General features: G+C 45.0%; 1 protein-coding gene across 1 annotated transcript; it reads right to left on the bottom strand.

Moving 5' to 3' along the window:
- Positions 1 to 4,205: 4,205 nt before the first annotated feature.
- Positions 4,206 to 18,262, bottom strand: DACT2 (dishevelled binding antagonist of beta catenin 2; the record flags this gene model as incomplete). Its single annotated transcript, XM_054822120.1, is given in 5 exon segments — positions 4,206 to 6,839; positions 9,987 to 10,274; positions 11,716 to 11,848; positions 17,733 to 18,175; positions 18,178 to 18,262. Coding segments are annotated over 5 exon segments (2,748 nt in total), but the record flags the coding sequence as incomplete, so codon positions are not given.
- Between the last annotated feature and the right edge of the window lie 462 nt (positions 18,263 to 18,724).

An 18,724-nucleotide genomic window follows, 5' to 3' on the forward strand; every position in this document is an offset into this window, starting at 1 on the left:
ATGGAATTAATAGAATTGATGGTGGCTGGACTTCTGCTCATTTCAGCTGTTATTCTGCTGACGTTCTGCATTGCAGTATGATTAGACATACTGCAATGGCTTTAAACCTGAGAAGTACAAACATGAGAAACAGCCCTTAGCTGAGCATTTTCCTGTTGATCACTCTTCACCTGTAGCTGAAGTATCACAGTAACTGTCTGTACAGAGCAGCAGCTAATGGTGGAATCCCAGGTCTCCTTCACATCCATGTAAGATACAGGAGACTCTGCCTAAATGCTGTATTGGTGTCATTATAGGGTTGTATTTCTCACTAGCAAGTTTCAGCCATAGGACTCCTTGTTTTCCAGATTAACATATGTTCTTTCCTTTACATGGTCACTCAAGCTGCTCGTCTCGGGTCAGCTGCCTGGGGAGCACGTTCAGCGAGGAGGGGTGAGTTCACGGTTAGGGAGCAATAGGTACTACAGCTCTCTGCAGGAGCCAACGGGTTTGCTGTGCTGTGGAGGGCAGAGGGGCTGCTGTAGTTAAAAGCTGAGCTACTCTCTTCCACTGAGCACAGCTGGGGTGATCCCTTCAGCCTCAGGATGTCTGAGGAGGGCTCAAAAGGGGCTGGAAAATGAAAGCTGCTGCTATTGCTTCAGAGTAGCGATTGGGCAGTCCTTCCCTGGCACACTGTTGTCTTGCTCAGTTACAGACAGTAATCAGAGATCCCTTGTTTTGCTGCACGCTTCCTTTGAGCGCTCTTTGCCCCACTGGGGATTTTGCACTTGGTAGTCTGGAAGGGCTCTGGACTGGGGCACTCCCTGACCTTGTAGCTCAGGAGTGATCAGCCTGTGGCTTTGGGCGCAGGTGGCCTGTGAATGTTTCAAGTCCCAGCACTGCCACATGAGCAGCAGTGGGGCTGGGTTAGAGTCTTCACAGCAATAAAGAAGCTAGCAAAGGCTGCTGGGGCCTGAACTGCCAGAGCCCTCTGGTGCCACGCTCAGCCTGCCTTGTCCTGCGGGCAGCAACTCGCTTCCCAAAGAGCTGTCGCTATCGCCTGCCTGTCAGCTGCTCCTGGAGCACCTCTCACCTTCAGCTCGCACCCCTGCCGAGCTTCGGACCAGGATGGGTAAGCAAACACAAAACAGACCCCAGCACAGTCTTAAAATGTCCGCTGGCCTCAAGTTCACCAGGATGAGAATCATCCGTAGCTGGTTTTGAGACTCACCACATGATAACTGCCGTTTTATTGACCAGTGCCCTGCCTGACCAGAAATCACTTCAAACAAAGGTCTGGTCTGATGGATGGTGTCTCCAACAAAACATCAGTTCTCTGACTCTGTCCCATGGTTTGGGTACTGGATGTGGACTTGAAAAATCTAAGAATGTGTCAAGGCCAAGAAGGCTGATAATTATCCAGTTCCAAAATTATTAGAGCAATAAAAGGATTAATGAAGTGTTTAAAATCGTAATTCTGACCTATTCTGAAAATTGCTCTTAAAGCTTCCTTAATTCCCTTTCTATTCTCTTTTTCTTTTCTTTCCTTTGTGATTTAGGAGCAATTTGCTCCTACACCAAAGTGTAAATGTCTGCCTTTGACAGAAGGAAATTGCTGATCTGGTGCATAGATTTCAGCAGTGGATGATTTTGATTCACTGGAACTTGGAGCGAGGATGACAGATGTTAGCTCCTGAAACAGAGACGCTGCATAAAGCTGTTCTGAAACAGCCCTCAGATCTATACAGTTGCTAATCAAGTCACAGTGAAAGTGCTAAACTTCTCACTCCTAAAACGTATCAGGTTTGGTGCTAGACTTCTAATTGAATCACCGACTGACATTTTTTGCATTCTCTCTTTGGCCTTTATAGTACAAGACGCTGCTGCAAGGTAAAAAGATTCTGTGGATTCCTTCTGGAAGGGAACATAGACAGTGAATCTTTCTATTTTGTATTGCCATGACCACGAATAAAGTTCAGCATCCTTATTCTATGAGGCTTCATATGGAGCTGAAAGCTGTTTTTATGACGTTTAGTATATACATATAAAAGAATAGTGCTTCAGAGTACTTACTGATATTTGTTGGTTTTAAATATGTTTCAGATCTGTTTGCTTAGGAGGTGGGTATTCCTGGGTGCTGTCAGCAGAGCTAGCCCACAGTCTCTGATGGACAGAGCACCGACAGATGTCACACTAGTCCCCAGCTGTTATCAAAAATGTCAGTGTACATGCCAACAAAATGTAATAATTTTTACCAGTGTACTGAACTACAGTCATATTTTTGGTGCCAGTATAGCTGGACTATCGGCCTCCCGAGTCTCCTGCCCTGCTTTGTACTGTCCTACTTCTTCCCTCCAGAGCTCTGTTCCGCATGCAGTTTCTGCTCCAGCAGAGGAAAGCAGTGTTTCCAAAGGGCAGTGCTAGGGAGAAGGTCCCATGTCCTGCAGTCAGGAGGGGTGGCACCACACGTTCTGCCCTCCCAGAAAGTCTCAGCTGAGTAGCATCACTGCACGTGGTGATACCTCAGCACTTAACAGCAGGTTCTCTGCATTTCTGGGGTTCTCCAGCACCACAGGTTTCCCCCGGATCAAGAGTGAGCACATAATCGTATTTCTGTCAATTTAGCCAAGGCATAGGATGATGATGTGTCAGCTTTATGCTTTTATGTTGGCTTTACGTTGGCTCTGGGAGGAGAGGTGTTATCTGACCTGGCAGAGAGCGTGAGCTGTAGAGGCAGTGATACCTCATCTGGCATAAAACCTGTCAGTACAAAATTAAGTCATTTTTCTTTATTTGAATTGGCAGTGTGAGTTCATTCTGGATAAGCACTTTCATCATGTGTCTGGCAACATTTCTGACAGAGCCTTAAAGCGGGATTTACTGAGTTGTGGGACCACAAACTTATTGTTTGAGCTTACTCTGATAAAAAAGCAGGGAGCTACTGGGTGGTGGTTTTTACTAGGTTTCAGAACACTCCTACCCAGGGCAGTTTTCTAGCTAGGAACAATTTCCTCCTCCTCCCTGCCCCTCCCCCCGCCCCCCAATACCCTCAAAACTCCTATCTAACAAATAAACCCCACCCCAATACAGCAAGTCCATGGATTAAAGTTTCATATGTAACTTTTGACACACTCTCCCAAACTAAACCTTTTGTGTAAACGGGAAAAAGAATCCTTTCGTGGTGTAGAAAGTCAACAAGGCATAAATCACTATTTTGTTTGTTCTGCTTCTAGACATGCTGAACAACAAAACACCAGCAGACCTGTGAAATTCTCCCATTAATCCTAGTGGAGCGGAGTGATTATGTCCAATACTCTTGGAACCATGAAAAAATGCTTAAACATATTCCACTGACTAAAATATAGTGTTTTCCTAGTTGCAGTAAGGGTGGTGTTATGCACTAGCTCGAATACTCAGAATTAAATGACTTCACCAAACTTTGATCTTTCTCTACCTCATTTTCAAAAAACTATTTGAAAATGGAGTGGCCTAAAAACATAACATAGCTTCCAAAGAACAGAAGGCATCGGCTAAAAGTTTCGCCTTTCAATACTTCTGTTTGCTAATGAATCCTTGGAGTAAACAAGCACTCTTTTACCCAGTTTCTGCAAAGCACTTGCCTTTTGTTTCAGATCCAGTACACTGTGTGTGAGGTAATGCCTACATCTCCTAGGCCAGGAATGTATTCAGATTGGGCACTGAAACAGGGTAGGAGGATAAAACCTGCTCTTTGCTAAACACAGGGTGAATTTCAGCTCAGCTTCCAGATTGCTGTGCTCAGAGGAAAGAATTAGAACTGCTTGTCTGAACACAAAAGAAAAATCACTTGATCAGTTTAGCAACTGATTCAAAGCTTCACATAGATGCTCTCAAATGTATTCAAAACACATTATGTATACATAAATGTATGTTTTAAATTAAGTGTCTTCTAACAAAATGGCATCAATTTGAGTCGGCTGAAGACTACCCTGTCCTCAATACAAATATTGTTTTATAAATTCACTCATTTAGGAGCCAGTGGTGAAGCTGGTTTCCTGAGGTAGAGGCTGAAAGGACCCTAGTTCTGACTGAGCTATAACAACCCTCTGAAAAATAAAAAAGAACCCCTCTCCACAGCGATCATGAAAATGCAGATCCATTTCACCAAAGAAAGCTCCTCTGTGTTCCTGACGCGACATTAGAGTTCAAAATAATTTTCTTTAGACATCAAAGTCAGACAAGCACAATTTTCAGAAGTACATTAAATAGTATTTATTGAATTTGCACTTTCAGGGGCAAAGCTATAATCTCAGCCCCAGCTATTCACATCCCGTGGCACTGAGCCCTCATGTTCTTTCACCCATTCAACAAATGAACAATAACATGTAACATCATAAAGAGAGGGGTTGAAAGAAACATCCCTATATTCTCAGTTTTGAAGACAGGAAACAAACTGAAGCCTTGTTCTCATTCACAAATACATGTGCCTTCTTGATTAAACATATTATGTTTTTATGGAAGAACAGACTAGTCCTCCTGATGTTTGGGAGAAGGTATGGGATGGTTGAGCTGAAAGAAAGTAAAACTATGGAGAGCGTTGAGAGCTCTTCTGTACAAGCACAGTGACAGCTGGATGGTTAACGCAGACTTCAGACTGCAAGGAATTCCTCACAAGAGGGAGGGATGCTACCAAATATCAAGGTGGGAAGAGCCCCTCTTCTCAGGAAGCCTTTGTGTCTGGGACTGATTCTGTGGGTGTGTATGGTCAACAAACCATCAAGAGCCTGCCTGTAAAATCTTATGGCAGAGCTTGTTTTCATTTTCATGATAGTGACCCTTCTGCATAGTAAAAAAAGGCATCACACAATATACACAGATCCATATTTACAGAATAAATGGCAAAAGAGGAAATTAGATACAGTGACATTTATGTCCAAGCATTAACAAACGATCCCTTGTGTGGATTCAGGGGTTATTCACAGTTTGTTTAAGCATGTCCTTTTCTCTGCACACGGGTTCTCTTGTTTTGCAAATGAGAGCCAACAGGATGCCTCACTGTAAGAAGCAGATGCTTGCTCTCCCTTAAACCATGGTCATGACCTTCAGAGAGGCAGGTTGGAATCTCCTAATCTTCTTCTTTAGTGCCTTTGAAGCTTTGATGCGACAGATTTTGGGCACTGGGGGAAGAGGCTTGGAAGAGGCCTGGACAGTCCCCGATTGTCTGACCGAACCTTCAGGCCAAATCAGCTCACTTTCATCCCCCTCATCATAGTCAAGGGCAAGGCTGCTGCTGTTACTGCTGCCATCTGAATCGCTTTCACTGGACTCACTGTCCCCGAAACGGTTAGTTGTGAAATCACTGACCTCTCCTTCACTGGTCTCTGCGATGGTGGAGTGAAAGAGGGAAGCGCACTCTGCAGAGTATTCAGAGTGGTCTGACTCGCTTTTGGCGTAAGCTCCGTGGCGCTGACTCTTGGAGCGAGCCCTCATACTGACAGTGCGCAGGACACCAGCTCTCCTTGATGGCTGCCTTGGCGCTCCCAGGCCAAAGCTACTAGAGAGGCTGGCCAGGTGGGCCTTGGCAGAGATCTCCACTGTGGACTGCCACTTGCGCTGCTTCTTCTTGTTGGCTGTGTCTACGCAAGCTGCTTCGAGGGAATACAGTGCATTGGCAGAGGCTCTGTAGGGCTCTGGCCTGGATGGCATGGTGGGGAGCCTGACCTGCACAGGGAACAGGCTAGACTCAGAGCATGACCTGCCGGTTGCATCACCAGAATACGAAGGTCTCCGCACCAGGCTCTTTGTTCCGTGTGGTCTTTGGGGCTGATTCCACTCAGCAGGCAGCCTGGCAGCTCCATGGACCCCTCTCACCTTCTCCATGCAGAAGGCTTGCTTCCCAGGCCGTAGTACCTTTTCACTATTCCTCCTCTTTACCTTCACTGCCTTTGTTTTGGAGCTGGCAAACTTGACCCGGACTTGGTGGGATTCTGCAGGGACAAACTGAGCATGAACGAACTCACTCCGTGCCACTCTCTCATGACCCCCAGCATTAGCCAATTTCGCATTGCCACACCTTTTGAGGGGCAACTTTCTGGGTGGGATGGCTTTAGCATTCCAGGTGCCTGGGCTGGAGTCCTCCTGGCACAGCTGCGAGCCGGATGAACTGCGCTCCACGCTGCTCTCTGTTGCTTCTGCCAGAGGAGAGCCCCTTGCTGCTGACTTGGCAGGATAACAACTATTCACAGCTGATGGCTCTGTGTCAGGCCGAGTGGATGGCTGCTCTTCATTCACACAGCGCATGGTCTCCTGCTGCTTGGCACATTCCCCCTCCGGCACCTCTCTCTCCAGCTTCCCTTCAGCTTTGTTACTTTCCAGAGAACTCACTTGTTTTTCCAGCTGGCTACTGCTGCTGTTAATTTTCACTCCACCGGTGCTGGGGGTTATAATGAGTCTCTGGTGCATTGTGGCTGGCTGGCTCTTTGTTGAAACCCACTCACTGGCATCAGCCCGATTGTTCCCTTTGCATCTCGTCAGCTGCAGTAATTTATTGATGTAACCCCCTGGCTTGGCCTCAGTGGTTGGCCTAGTCCTAATCAAGCTGGGACCTGTTGCACTAGGCATGGGTTTGCTGGGAGGAGCCTGGAGGTCTGCTTCAGGGGATGTACCCACCAGGGAGAAAAGGGGACTTTGTAAAGCCACCGCATGAAGGGGGCTTGGGTAAGGATACACATCAATGCCATTCTGGGAGACCAAGTCGTTCTGGAATTTGGGGTCCACGCTGAGCAAGTGCGTGTCTCCGGCATGGCACAGAGGCAACATGGATTTGGGATCTGCTTCTTTCTGAAATCTAGCGTCTGCTGGAATGAGTCTTTCCAAGTCACCTACACAGTGGATGAAAATAAATAACCTAATTAAATCACAGACAATTACATTCAAACTGAATGCTGAAAGTGCTATTTCAGAGGGATGTGCTAGCTTTTACTAAAATCAGTAGCATGAATGAAGAAAATAGTTTCAGCCCTTCAAGATCACTGAATTACTTAAAGGCTTTTATTCACCTGAGCATAACGGAGATTAGAATGCCTTTTAATGCCAATAATAAAACTCATGCCTTTGCAGGAAATTTAACCTGTGTTACTTGGATGAAAGTAAATCTGTGCATACATAAAAATGTTCTAGAATGTCACAGACTAACAGGAACCCAAGCAACTAAACAAAAATAAGGGATTATTTTTATTTGTTAGCAGAGAAAAAAAGTGAATCCAACAACCAGAAAGCCTGAAGCTGAATGTCATGTAAAATTATCCAATACAACAGATACAGTTTTTGAACACTTTCCCCCAGGACAGGATAAAGACTTCCTCTGGATATATGACTACAACAGCATGCAGAGTCAATGGTATTTTATTTTAAAGTGGTTAAATTTGAATTCCAGGTTTTCCTCCAACCCTTTTATATCACGTCTTGGAAAAAGTATAGTACTTAACCAGCCGCTTTAAGAGGACTTAAGCAGACACTAGGTTACAGTGTTTCTTAACCTCTTAAATGCTGGAAGCTGTGGTTATTTATTCTTTTGCATTTTGCTTTAGTAAGGCATTAGTAAACAGAAGCACTCAATGCACACAGGAGAGCCAAGACTCATGTGTCCCATAAGCCAGAGAGTGATGTGATTCTACTTTTCCTTAACCCCAAATCCACTGAAACCTCCTAACTGGATCTCTCATTTCATTTGATAACATTACCAGTCTCATGCCTTTCTCAAGTAAATAACTTCTTAGAGTATTTAATTCCAGAAAGAAATATTCAGAGATTTTATGAAAAAGCAGAAAATTAGGAATGCCATAATTCTGTGTGTGGGTTTTTTGAAAGTCAACCTTAAGGATGCAGAAGAAAGGACTAAAGAACCGTTACTTTGACAGAGAAAAAAAAATCTAAGGAAGATTGAAGGCACAGTCCCTGATGATGGCATTTATGGCCACCAATTAAGATGTCTTAAATTTTGGAGTACTGTCAAGGTTGCTGTAAGTTACACTTGACTGCTGCACCTTCCTCTCAGGAGCATCTCCTGTGCGCTGAGAGGACAGGCTGTGTTCTTGAGTGAAGCAAGACTGTTCCATCCAGACAAGTCATCTGATAGAATGCTATGGTGCCATGTTACCTCTGGTACCAAGAGTACTGGAACCATCTCCAGTTAGCTTGGATTTCTCTGTACAACAGTGCAGACTGGCTGCTTCATGGTACCAGGAAACCCAACCATCAAATCCAACCACATATTTCACTTAGAGTGACTATTTCTGTCCTGTGACAGGAAGCTTTTGAAAGACTTCAAAATTTGGCATTGTCTGCAGTGTCCTAGCTAAGGCACTTACGGACCTGCTACCACAAAGGTTAGGATGATGATTTCTCAAACAACATATTTTCATAATGAAAATTCTTTAGGACATTGTTGGCAGTGTGTAGTGGTGGTGTCTTGTGCAAACAAATCAGGAAGATATCAAAAGAATGCTGGTCTTGTGGTGTCTCAGCAAGCTTTCTGCTTGCCACTGAAAGAAAAGGCAATCAGTTTACACCTACAGTTACCTGTGGGGACAAGCTAAGGAGAGGAAAAGAGAAATTTCTTCCCCTCTCCAAATGATGCTTTTCTGAAGTAACATTTTGCCTTACTTCCTGCAATGCAAGAACTGTTTCTTCAAGACTACACCCACTCTTACCCCACTACTTATGTTTCTCACACTGAAGGAACTAAGAGGTTGTAGACAGGAAGAAGGAAGGTGGTGGTGGAAAAAGGAAGGAGGGCTGAAGGAGGTCTGTAGCCTCACTCCCTACTTAACATCAGCTATCTCTTCTTCTGCTAGCCTATCTCCATATCCAAAAAACCACAAAGTCCCTGGGGTCTTAGCAAAATGTTGCAAGGCAGGAAAGTTTCTGATAGAACAAGAAGTCTGTAATCTGAACATGGAAGCCATGGATCATTAAGCTCAGCTTCATCCTCAGGTTCTGAGAAGCCTTGAGAAGACTTTGCTTTTATGATACAATTTACCACCATCGCTTCAGGTGTGTCTGCACAGGTAGGTACAGAACAGGTGGTCTTGCTTCTGCTCCAAGCAAGCAAGAGGTGAGCTAGCTCTGGTCAATAAGCTGTGGGAATGACTCCAGAGTGACACGGTACTTGAAATGATGTTCCCTACAGCTTCCCTGTTTCTATAATGGCACTGTCACAAACCTGGCTGGGTGCCAGTTATGAACTGCACTAACACAAGGTTGCTCTGAGGCCATGGAAGGACCCAAAATAAGTGATATGATATCTCTTCACAGATAGGTAAACAAGAGATTTGGAATGTTAATGGATTTGTCCATTTTGTCCAAAGGTATAATGCAAATTCATGGTTGATCCACTGTTAGGCTCATGACTGGTTCCTAGATCGTCAGTTAACCTTTGGTGTCTGTTATCCCTAATGGTACATAACAAATTATGAAAGAGAGTATCATTTCAGTCCACATTAATTTGAATAATTAGGGCAAGGTATATATAAATATTATCATACTCATTATACAACAGATTGAGAAAAGAGGCACAAAATCTGGAGGTGTCTCTCTTTAGATTTCTGTAAAATCTTTCTCAGTAAAATGCATCACCTCTAATTTTGAATTCACCTTATATTTTTCATATATCCCTGCACCTTCACACCAGGTATTTCATATACTGCAATTTTTCTGATTTCACAAGCAGGTAAAGTAAAAAAAACTATCTCAACATTCATTACGATTTTTTCTCATGCACTTAAATATTTTTTCCATTTCTAAATACATACACCCGCATATTTGTTATTGTTTAAAAGTATCTGAGTATGGAGACAAGTGAAAGTTGGACAGTAAACCATGTGGCTCTGTGGTTTCAATTAATTCTCACTTTGTATATTAAAAATGAGTGCTATATATTGATTACACATTGGTATATTAGGTCCTAAAAGTAATAACCAGGATTATGCCCTTCTCTTGAAGGAGTATCCAGTTCTGCCGTCAATTACCTGTGGAAACTGGCCTCGGTCGGGACCTGGCAGGAGTACCAGAAATGTCCGTGCTAGCTGTAGTCCGACATCCATCGCTGACATAGGTTCCCTGCTGTTGGAAGCTGGTGGTGTGCACAGTAGTTTCATCTGCAGACTTGGGTCGGTAATCAAACACACTGAGCCTTGCTTTAGGGTGTTGAGAGCCAGGCAATAGACTGGTGTGGGAGGAGGAGATGGACTCACTGTACACAGAGGTACAAGAATTGGACAGTGAGCAAGACCCACCGTCGCTCAGTTCATAGAAACCTGCAGAGTTAAAACAAATAGGAATGTATTTCTTATTTACAGTAACTAAACATGCTCTGTAGAAGAAAAATGCAGATTATAAAATAAATCTTCATTTGCTATATGCCACAGGCCTAAATTTACGATCACTTATTTGGGTAACTTTAGCAGAGGTATACTCTAATTCAACAACCTTTTATTTGGCTTCCACATATTTACTTAGGCCCTGAGCCAGCTTGGCACGCACATGCATGCTTAGCTCTTAGGGTGGGATGGGGTGAAGTGCAGCGCCATCACGCCCAGTTCTTCATTGGAGAACCTCTTTGGGGACTATTATGCAACTGGTGTAAAACAGAGCCGTCTTACGCTGTTGTAACTTGTGCTAAGTGCATACAAGCACAACTTGGATGGGAAAGTAGCGTAAAACTAGCCTGTGATCAGAACTGCCAAGTCTATGATAGCTGGAATGTCTAAGGGCAGAGAATGGAGGCTATCTTCCCTCTCCAGGTCTTGTGATCATTGCCAATTAATTATGGAAGTATTAAAAAAAGGCTCTGTATAAATTCAGGATAGGTATTTTTATTATTCCTCTCTGCAAAGTAAACAGAAAAGGAAACTGTTTCCTTTTGAACTGTATGTGCCTAAGCGCACAACTCCTCAATTTAAACACTGAACAGAAACTTGCAATTTTTATACCCGCTCTAAATACCAGGCTACAAATCTGTATACTGTAAATAAAATAAAATCTTGCCTTGTCTCACTGAAGACTTAAGGCTTTGCAAAATTCTGTTTAAAAAGAAGTATTCCCATTGTCTAACTGAAACTGGTTTTAACAGACATCCTAGCTATAAAAGTCTGCAGTACAGCATGCTCTGTGAATCAGACCAGAAACCTGAAACTCAATCTCTTTCCGTCCATGAGAGCTTTAGTCATCAAACTGTTGGGATGGCTTTTCTCAGTGTCTTTTAATAGAGCCATTTCATTTTTATATAAATGATCAGTCATTTGGCCAGAGCATTGCAGTGGTAGTGATCTTCACAGCCTCAGTTAGGTTCAGGACCCTTCTTGGATTCAACCAGAGCATTGACATGGATGTTGGTCTCCTTCACTTCTAGTAAGTACTCTAGCCACTTTGCCAATGGCTATTCTACACTGGACAAGGTAATTTATTAATCAATCAGTCTCCTCCTCCTCCAATTTGTGGCTAAAATGTCCATTTTAAAATAAAATAAAAAATCCAGAAAAAATACTGTTTGAATGAATAACATTTCCAACTAAGTCAACTATGCAGGAAAAGTCCCACCAGGTCTGTGAGTGTACTCTGTGCCAGATGACTTCTCCCCACCTCAGCCATGAGGCACTGTTTCTGACCAAACAATACAGAGAGTTTTGCTTAGCAGTTGACACCCTTCAGTTCTGCTAGCACCACATCCCTGGGAATAAATGACCAAGTGCACATTACCTGAGCTGGGCCGGCTGTCACTATCCAAGTATTCACTGGAGGTCTTACTGACGTCCAATTTCAGCTCACTTATTCGCTGGTCTAGCTGATCCAGGTGGCTTTTCAAGCCAACATCCTGTCTCCTCAAACGAGACTAATTCACAAGTCAAGAGAAGAAGGAGGAAATGAAGAATAATCACAGTTAGAATCTCAGCAGCAAGGCATGAATTCAGGCCATCTGTGCCGGACAGAGTCTGCTCTCATGAAGTGTTTTGCTTAGCTAGGGACTGGTGCAATTGTCTCTCTGTAACAAGACTGACATAATGGTCAAATACAAGACATTCTGTTTCTCAGTATATATTGTCTCTCGTCCAGCTGAACATGTTCTCAAAACTTTTCATACTGAATATACTTATTTTAACCTTTGGGGATTTTGTTACACCTATGAGGAGAACTGTATCTCGAAAAAGGATAGCAATCTTAACTAATTAACATATTAATATATGTACTGCATTTTGCCATACACTGCAGATAAACATTACAGATTGTCTGCATGAACTCTAAGATGCCTCCTGATGAAGGGAAACCGCTGTATGTAAAGGTATCTTATTGCTATACAAAGTAAAGGCAGCATACTCACTTCTGTAAAACCCTTGGCTTTGATATCTCTTTATAGTTGAAAGGGTACACTGCACAATTCGTGGCATCTATTTAGCTGAAAGGTTTCCTTGCATGTCTCGTGGCTAGATATTTGAACACATTTTATGCAAGGAGAAGGTGGCATTTGAATTCTGCTGTGAAAATGACTGTATTTAAAATAAATGGTGTCTCAAGCTTGTGAATAATCCTTCAGAAGCCCAGCAACATGGTCCTTTGCCTACTGCAATCACTGGCCAGGCTGATCTGAGGTAACAGCTCCTGCAGTTGCTCCCCCAGTATTTATGCCATCAGCTTGGTGAGGCAGATGGCCAGGCGTTAGGTAACAGCCAAAGAACCGCAGTTGGTTTCTGTCACAAACTTCTCACATGGCACTTGGCAAATTATCTAGGCCCAGTTGCTATTTAGGCAGCTTCTAATTATATCACACCTCACCATCCATCCAACAGTACATTACAGAAAGGTGGTCTCTTGAAGTTTGTTGTAAAGTTGTGCTCACAGCCCTTGAGGGGCTGGGTTTCCATTCAGTAATGGTAAGAAAAACATGACTAAGATTATTCCTTATGTGTACATTTCAGATTTAAAAATACAAGTGGCAGTTCTAGCAGCATTTCCAACTCCAAATATGAAAAAAAAAAAAATCTAGGTCCCTTGAACTAATTAAAGTATCTGCAAAATTAAATGACGTGCAGAAAATCAAAATCAGTATGTACACATTTTCAACTCCACTTTCCTTATGTTCAGATTATTCAGTTTTTAATATTTGCATTTTTAGGTTTCTCCATAGCTATAAATACTAAAAGCAAGAAAAGCTAAGATCCTAAGGTAATCAGTAAATGATTAGAAACTGGGATTCAAGGAAAAGAGAAAAAAAGACAGATGTCCTCAGTCTCACAAGACAACTGTTACGGCTAGCGATGCTGCTGAGAAGAATAAAAAGGTATTCCTAGCACGCTTTTATAGAGAACTGGAGGAACATAAGACGTAAGAAATAAAGCCCCTTTTTGTTAGTGCTGCACATCTAGAAAGGTTTAAGCTCAAGAGGCTCATTACTGCTTCCTAGGAAAACCTGTGGTGATTTTCCCTCTTCCTGTTCCATATAAACAAAAAGGAAGGGAAGAACTGGCTAATAAAGGAGATTGTCTATCCCATCTGAATGATGAATGTATGACCTCCTCAGTACTTCTTTATTTCCTTTATGGTGAAAAAGCAAAAACACACCATGCTTTCTTCAATCCCACCTACTCAGGAAATCACAAAGTTTTGTTTTCACGGCTGGAATTAATTGCTTAATGATTAATGTTTTGCCAGCCAATCCCTCAGTCTGTGGTTTCTGATTAATGACAGAGAGGCCACAAGGCTCTCAGGTATTCAAAGATTATTTATTATACCTCCAGGTTCTGTCTGCACTTTCACAGCATTTTAACCAACACACATGATTTACATCATTTTTAACCCTTTTATGGTGTCTCACACCACTGAGTTTTCATGGTTCTGGCAGACTTCGTAGCTTTGATCTTTCAGTTAACTCCTTCTGCACTCCAAGACAAGAAGCATTCCTCAAACCATTTGGATAAGGATGGCTTTTCCGGTGTGTTTGCTTGAGGTTGTTATTGCTCTAATACCCATGCTAAGCAGCACCCAGAACAATAAACCCTAAACACACTCTTTCTCAATTTGCAACATGAATCTGACATGAGACAAAACCTTGCAGGTGAAACCATCTGTTTGCTCTGGGCAATGCAGCTGTGAAGACTGCTGTATACTGCATAATGCAGGAACAGACTTTCCAAATCAACTTGTACTATCGATGGCCTACAGTTTTTGGGAGCCAAATCTGGGATATTGTCATACCGCTCATTTTCCGGAAAGAAGAACACTCTCTGAAAAGCAGGTTCCTTTAAGTCAACAAAAATTGGCACCCCAAATCAAGACACCAGAAGCCATTGGTCATACTTGACTAGTAGTCTCAACTACTACTATCTTCACTTCATTTAAAGGAGGGGTTGATATGTATTGGTTTTTAGCACCTGATAATTTTATTAATCCAACTCTATTTTGGAATGGACAAAAGAGACTATTAATCTTATCTAGTTTTGCATATCTAAAATCTGTTCGCCCTTGGGTCTTTTCATAACTGATGGTGCAAAGCAGCCAGTTTCAGAGGAAAATTAATCTTGCTTATCCCAGATCCTTATTCTACAGTGAGGTGAATTCCTTCTGGAAGTACCTCTTTCTCTCAGCTGACAAAAACTTCAAGTTAGTTTAGTATTAAAAAAATAATAATCCCTGGTTTAAAAGATTTTTTCCTATTTAAAACTATCTAAAAGGGAAAAATAATCTGTGCAAAATCCAGGGTACCAAGTGTTTTTTTCTCTTTAGTATAATGTGTCCCTTCTCACATTTTTATAACATAAGCCACCTGAAAGCTTGCAAAACAAATTCATCAGATTCAAATCAAATCAACCAACTTTTATAAATATGTTCTCGGAGGAAACATCTGAGAAAATATTGGATGCTGCAGCCTTAGATATCCATCTACTCTGACAGTGAAAATGTTATAGATTTCTTTGTATTAGCCTGAATTTGCATCTCTTCTTTTTCCTGTATGTCCCCATGATATAGTTTGGCCAAGCGACTGGTTTAACACCTTTGGGAACACTGACAGTAGATGGCATCATTTAAGTCTGCTTCTCTTCTGCTACAGAGAGTTGATCCTGCCTGAACCATGTAACTTGCAGCTGCCAGAAGAGCCCCTGGCCACCAAAAAGAGCCACTGGCTGGGGCAAAAAAGGACACGATTGCCAAGGGTGGCAGAAAGGCTGCAGCCTTGCTGCCTATGGCAGACTGCTGGAAAGGCCAGATGCTGGCTGTTGCAGGTACTTATTGTTGGGGAAGAGATTGGGATGCTGGAGCGGCATCCACACGTGGTCCCTATAGCATTTGATGGCTCTGCTTCACCCATTCCCGCTAGTGGCACTTGACTCCTTAAGGGTACTGCCACTGTTGTTCTGTTTCTCACCATTATAGGAGAAGCCTGGCTTGACTCTTTATCTGCCTTGTTTCCATTGCTGAGATGCCTTGAGCCAGCTCCAGCTGATACAGCTTCCCCCTTTCACGTTGCAAGGACCAAACTTTTTATGAATTAAACCATGACCATGCTAAAGCCCAGGGCTACAGCCCTACTTGAAACTTGGATCAAGATACAGTGCAAGGCAAAGCTACGTTTACATTGTTAATGAGTTTCTCAATCAGAAAGCTTATAGAGCAGTGATCGCATACTCTATCGTCCATGGGCCAAGAACAACAACGATGAAGACATAACACTCCCTGAGCAATGCTGTGCTTTGCATTTGCTGTTGTTCTTAGTTTTAACTTAACTTCCCATGATCACGAACAGAATTTTCAAGGGTTTTGAGTGTAATATGCTGCTCATGAGTCACCAAGAACCACTTTTCAGCCTGTGGTCGCTGCATTCCTAGGATCTGTGGACTACTTCTAACAGGACTGTGAAAAGCCTGTTTTCAACTGGGTTTACTTTGCTGTTAAGCAGCTTTGAGGTATGCACCTCTGCTCAAACATATGTCTGCAATTTGCAGGGGGAAAAAAACCAACAAAGGTACCAGGTACGCCAGTCTGAAAAGCTTCCAGCAGCCACGGGTCAATTGGAAGAGCTTTGTATCGCTATTTTAAGCATCTGCACAATTGTATTTTTGCTGAAGAACCTGCCCCTGGATTTATATAGTTCTGAGTCATCCCTCTCAAGCTTTATGAACACTTCCCTCCCAGGCACCCCCAGAAGACATGTTTCCTATAATTGCAGTGGCACCTACTGGTGAAATCCATCCCTCTCCAGCAGTATGCTGAGTTATTCTCATCCTCCCGACTCCCTGCATTTCTAGGGGCAGCAATTAAAGGCCATTCTTTTATTCCATTTTAACGGCTATTTTCTCCCATGTCCTTGGAAAGCCTTGTAAGGTGTCAGTAAAGTCCTGACAAGCTTATCTTCTATTATCATCTTTTATTTGAAAAATATATAAACAAATGAGTAATTAAAGCACAAAGCTGACATGTAAAAAGAACAGTCAGTATGGTCAGAGGTCATTGGGTGTTTCTGGTAACCCAGTGGCCCCAGACAGGCAATAAATGCCTTCAATTCTTCTGTTTAGTTTAAAAAAAAAAAAAAGAAAAAAAAAAGAAATAAAGTAGTACCATTAGTTAAAATTATCAATGACAGGTAATCAAGTGGTTGGCAGTCCACTTGTCCTGCATGTTTTACTTTAATCAAGATACACCCGCTGCTGCGTTTTCACATCGTGGGTAGGTATCCCTGAAGGTTAAAGCCAATTTTATTCTGAGATGTTGCCAGATAAAGCTGGCTATGGGGAGCGAATAACTGTGCTGTTTTCACACCTGATTGATAACTGATGGCCAAGCCTTGTACCAGTACAGGGAGGGAAAAGGCTCTGAATTAACTCTGAGTTTACTGAAGTGTGTAATTGCCCATACTAAAGATTAAAGCCCTTTACCCTTTGATTGTTGTCTCACCTATGAAACTCGTTTCAGTCACAATTCAGCATTTTTCTTTCTTTCACAAAAAACCCCATGCAAGCGGCCGGTGTAACACTTCGAATACAAGGCCTGGCATTCAGTTACTCTTGTCTTTTGATCACGCAATCCGTGGCAAGAACAAAGTACTCTTGGCCCACGAATGCCTTCCAGGCGGATTGACTCCCACTAGCACACAACTGCCCCGGCACACAGAGGTGTACGCACACAGGTGTACACACACGCACCCATACCAAACCCCTGAGCGCTTACTCTATTTACGCGTATCTCGCTCTGTGCGTCTTTTGATCTCCTATTCAAACGGCTACTGCAATTAAGAGCTGAGCGCTCACAAGCGAGATACATGTATTACTGGAGTTAACCATCTCCTCGGCTCCGATGAATGAGCAATGCCGGGTAACAACTTCTCCTCAGCGCTCCTCCTGGCACAGAGCCCTCTATCAACACTACACATTTCGGGTCGATGAATACGCGCTCAGGTGAGCCCCGCCTGAGGAAAAGAAGCGACCGTTATAACGGCTACGACAAGGACGGGCACGGTCGCCGCAGCTCGCCCCAACGACCGCCCCCCTGGCCCCGCCGCTCGCACCTGCCCGCAGGGGGAACCACCGCCGGCGGCGCGGGAGGAGCGGCAGGGGGCCGTGGCAGCAGCGCCCTGCCGGCTCTCGGCCTCGAAACGGCGCCGGCGGCTCCCGAGAGGGAGCTCCCCTCCGCCCGCCCGCCCGCCCTCCCTCAGCGCCGCGGCCCTACAGGACCCCCGGAGGCGGGAAACGGGCCCCGGGGGCAGCGGGACGTCCCGTCCTGTCCCTTACCAGCTGCTCCTTCAGGGCGGTGAGGGTGGCCTCCAGCCGGTGCTCCTTGCTGTGGGCGGACAGGAGCTGCTCTCCTCCGCCCGCCGCCGGCCGCTGCGGCATGGCCAGGGCGGCCCGCACCAGCTCCCGCTGCTTCTCCCGCAGCACCTGGAGCTCCTGAAGGCCGGCCAGGGCCGCCTGCAGCCTCTCGCCCACCCGGCTGCGATCCCAGCCGCCCGCCCGCGGGGCGCCCAGCAGCATCGTCAACGCTGGGCCACGACAACGGCCATGGCAATGGGGCGGCGGTGAGGCGGAGGGGCTGTTCCTGCCCCGGGCCGTGCCTGCGGCGAGGGCCGCTCGCCACGCTCCGCGGCTGGCACCGGAGCGAGTGAAGCCGAGCCGTGGCGGCTCCTGCGGTTTTGGAGGAGAGGTGGGGACGGGGGAGGGAGAGAGGGAGGGAGGGAAGAGAAGAGGTCTGCGGCGCCGGGGCCACCTCTCGGGGTGGATACGCGCGGAGAGGAGCCAGTGCCCGTGCGCTCCCTCCGCCCCGCGCGGGGGCGGCTCCTGCCTGCCCCTGCCCCTGCCCCTGCCCCTGCCCCTGCCCCTGCCCCTGCCCTGGGGCAGCCCTCGTCTCGTCCCCCGCCCCGGCGGCGAGGAACGACGGGGTGCCCGCCCTCCCCCGGCAGCGACAGCGGCTAGCGAGCCGGTACGCAGCGCCGGGGCGAGAGTGCCCGTCCCGGCCGGGAGCGAGGTCCGGGGATGCTGCGGAGACAGGACCCGAGCCCGTCGTCGTGCTGCAGCCGCGTGCAAATGAAAACGATGCGAGGATATGGTGCGGTGAGCGCTCGCAGGTATAACAATTCCCTGACAAAACCGCGGCGCTTGTAACTCCATCCCTTCCCCTCTTTGCTGGTGTTTCCTGTCAGGCAGAGCACAGCACTGGGACTCCTCATCTTGCTCTCCAGACACCAACCCAACTGGGATCTAATCACAGAAGTTCACTTTCTTGTACT

The sequence above is a fragment of the Grus americana genome, chromosome 3, assembly GCF_028858705.1.
Source record: "Grus americana isolate bGruAme1 chromosome 3, bGruAme1.mat, whole genome shotgun sequence".
NCBI lineage: Eukaryota > Metazoa > Chordata > Aves > Gruiformes > Gruidae > Grus > Grus americana.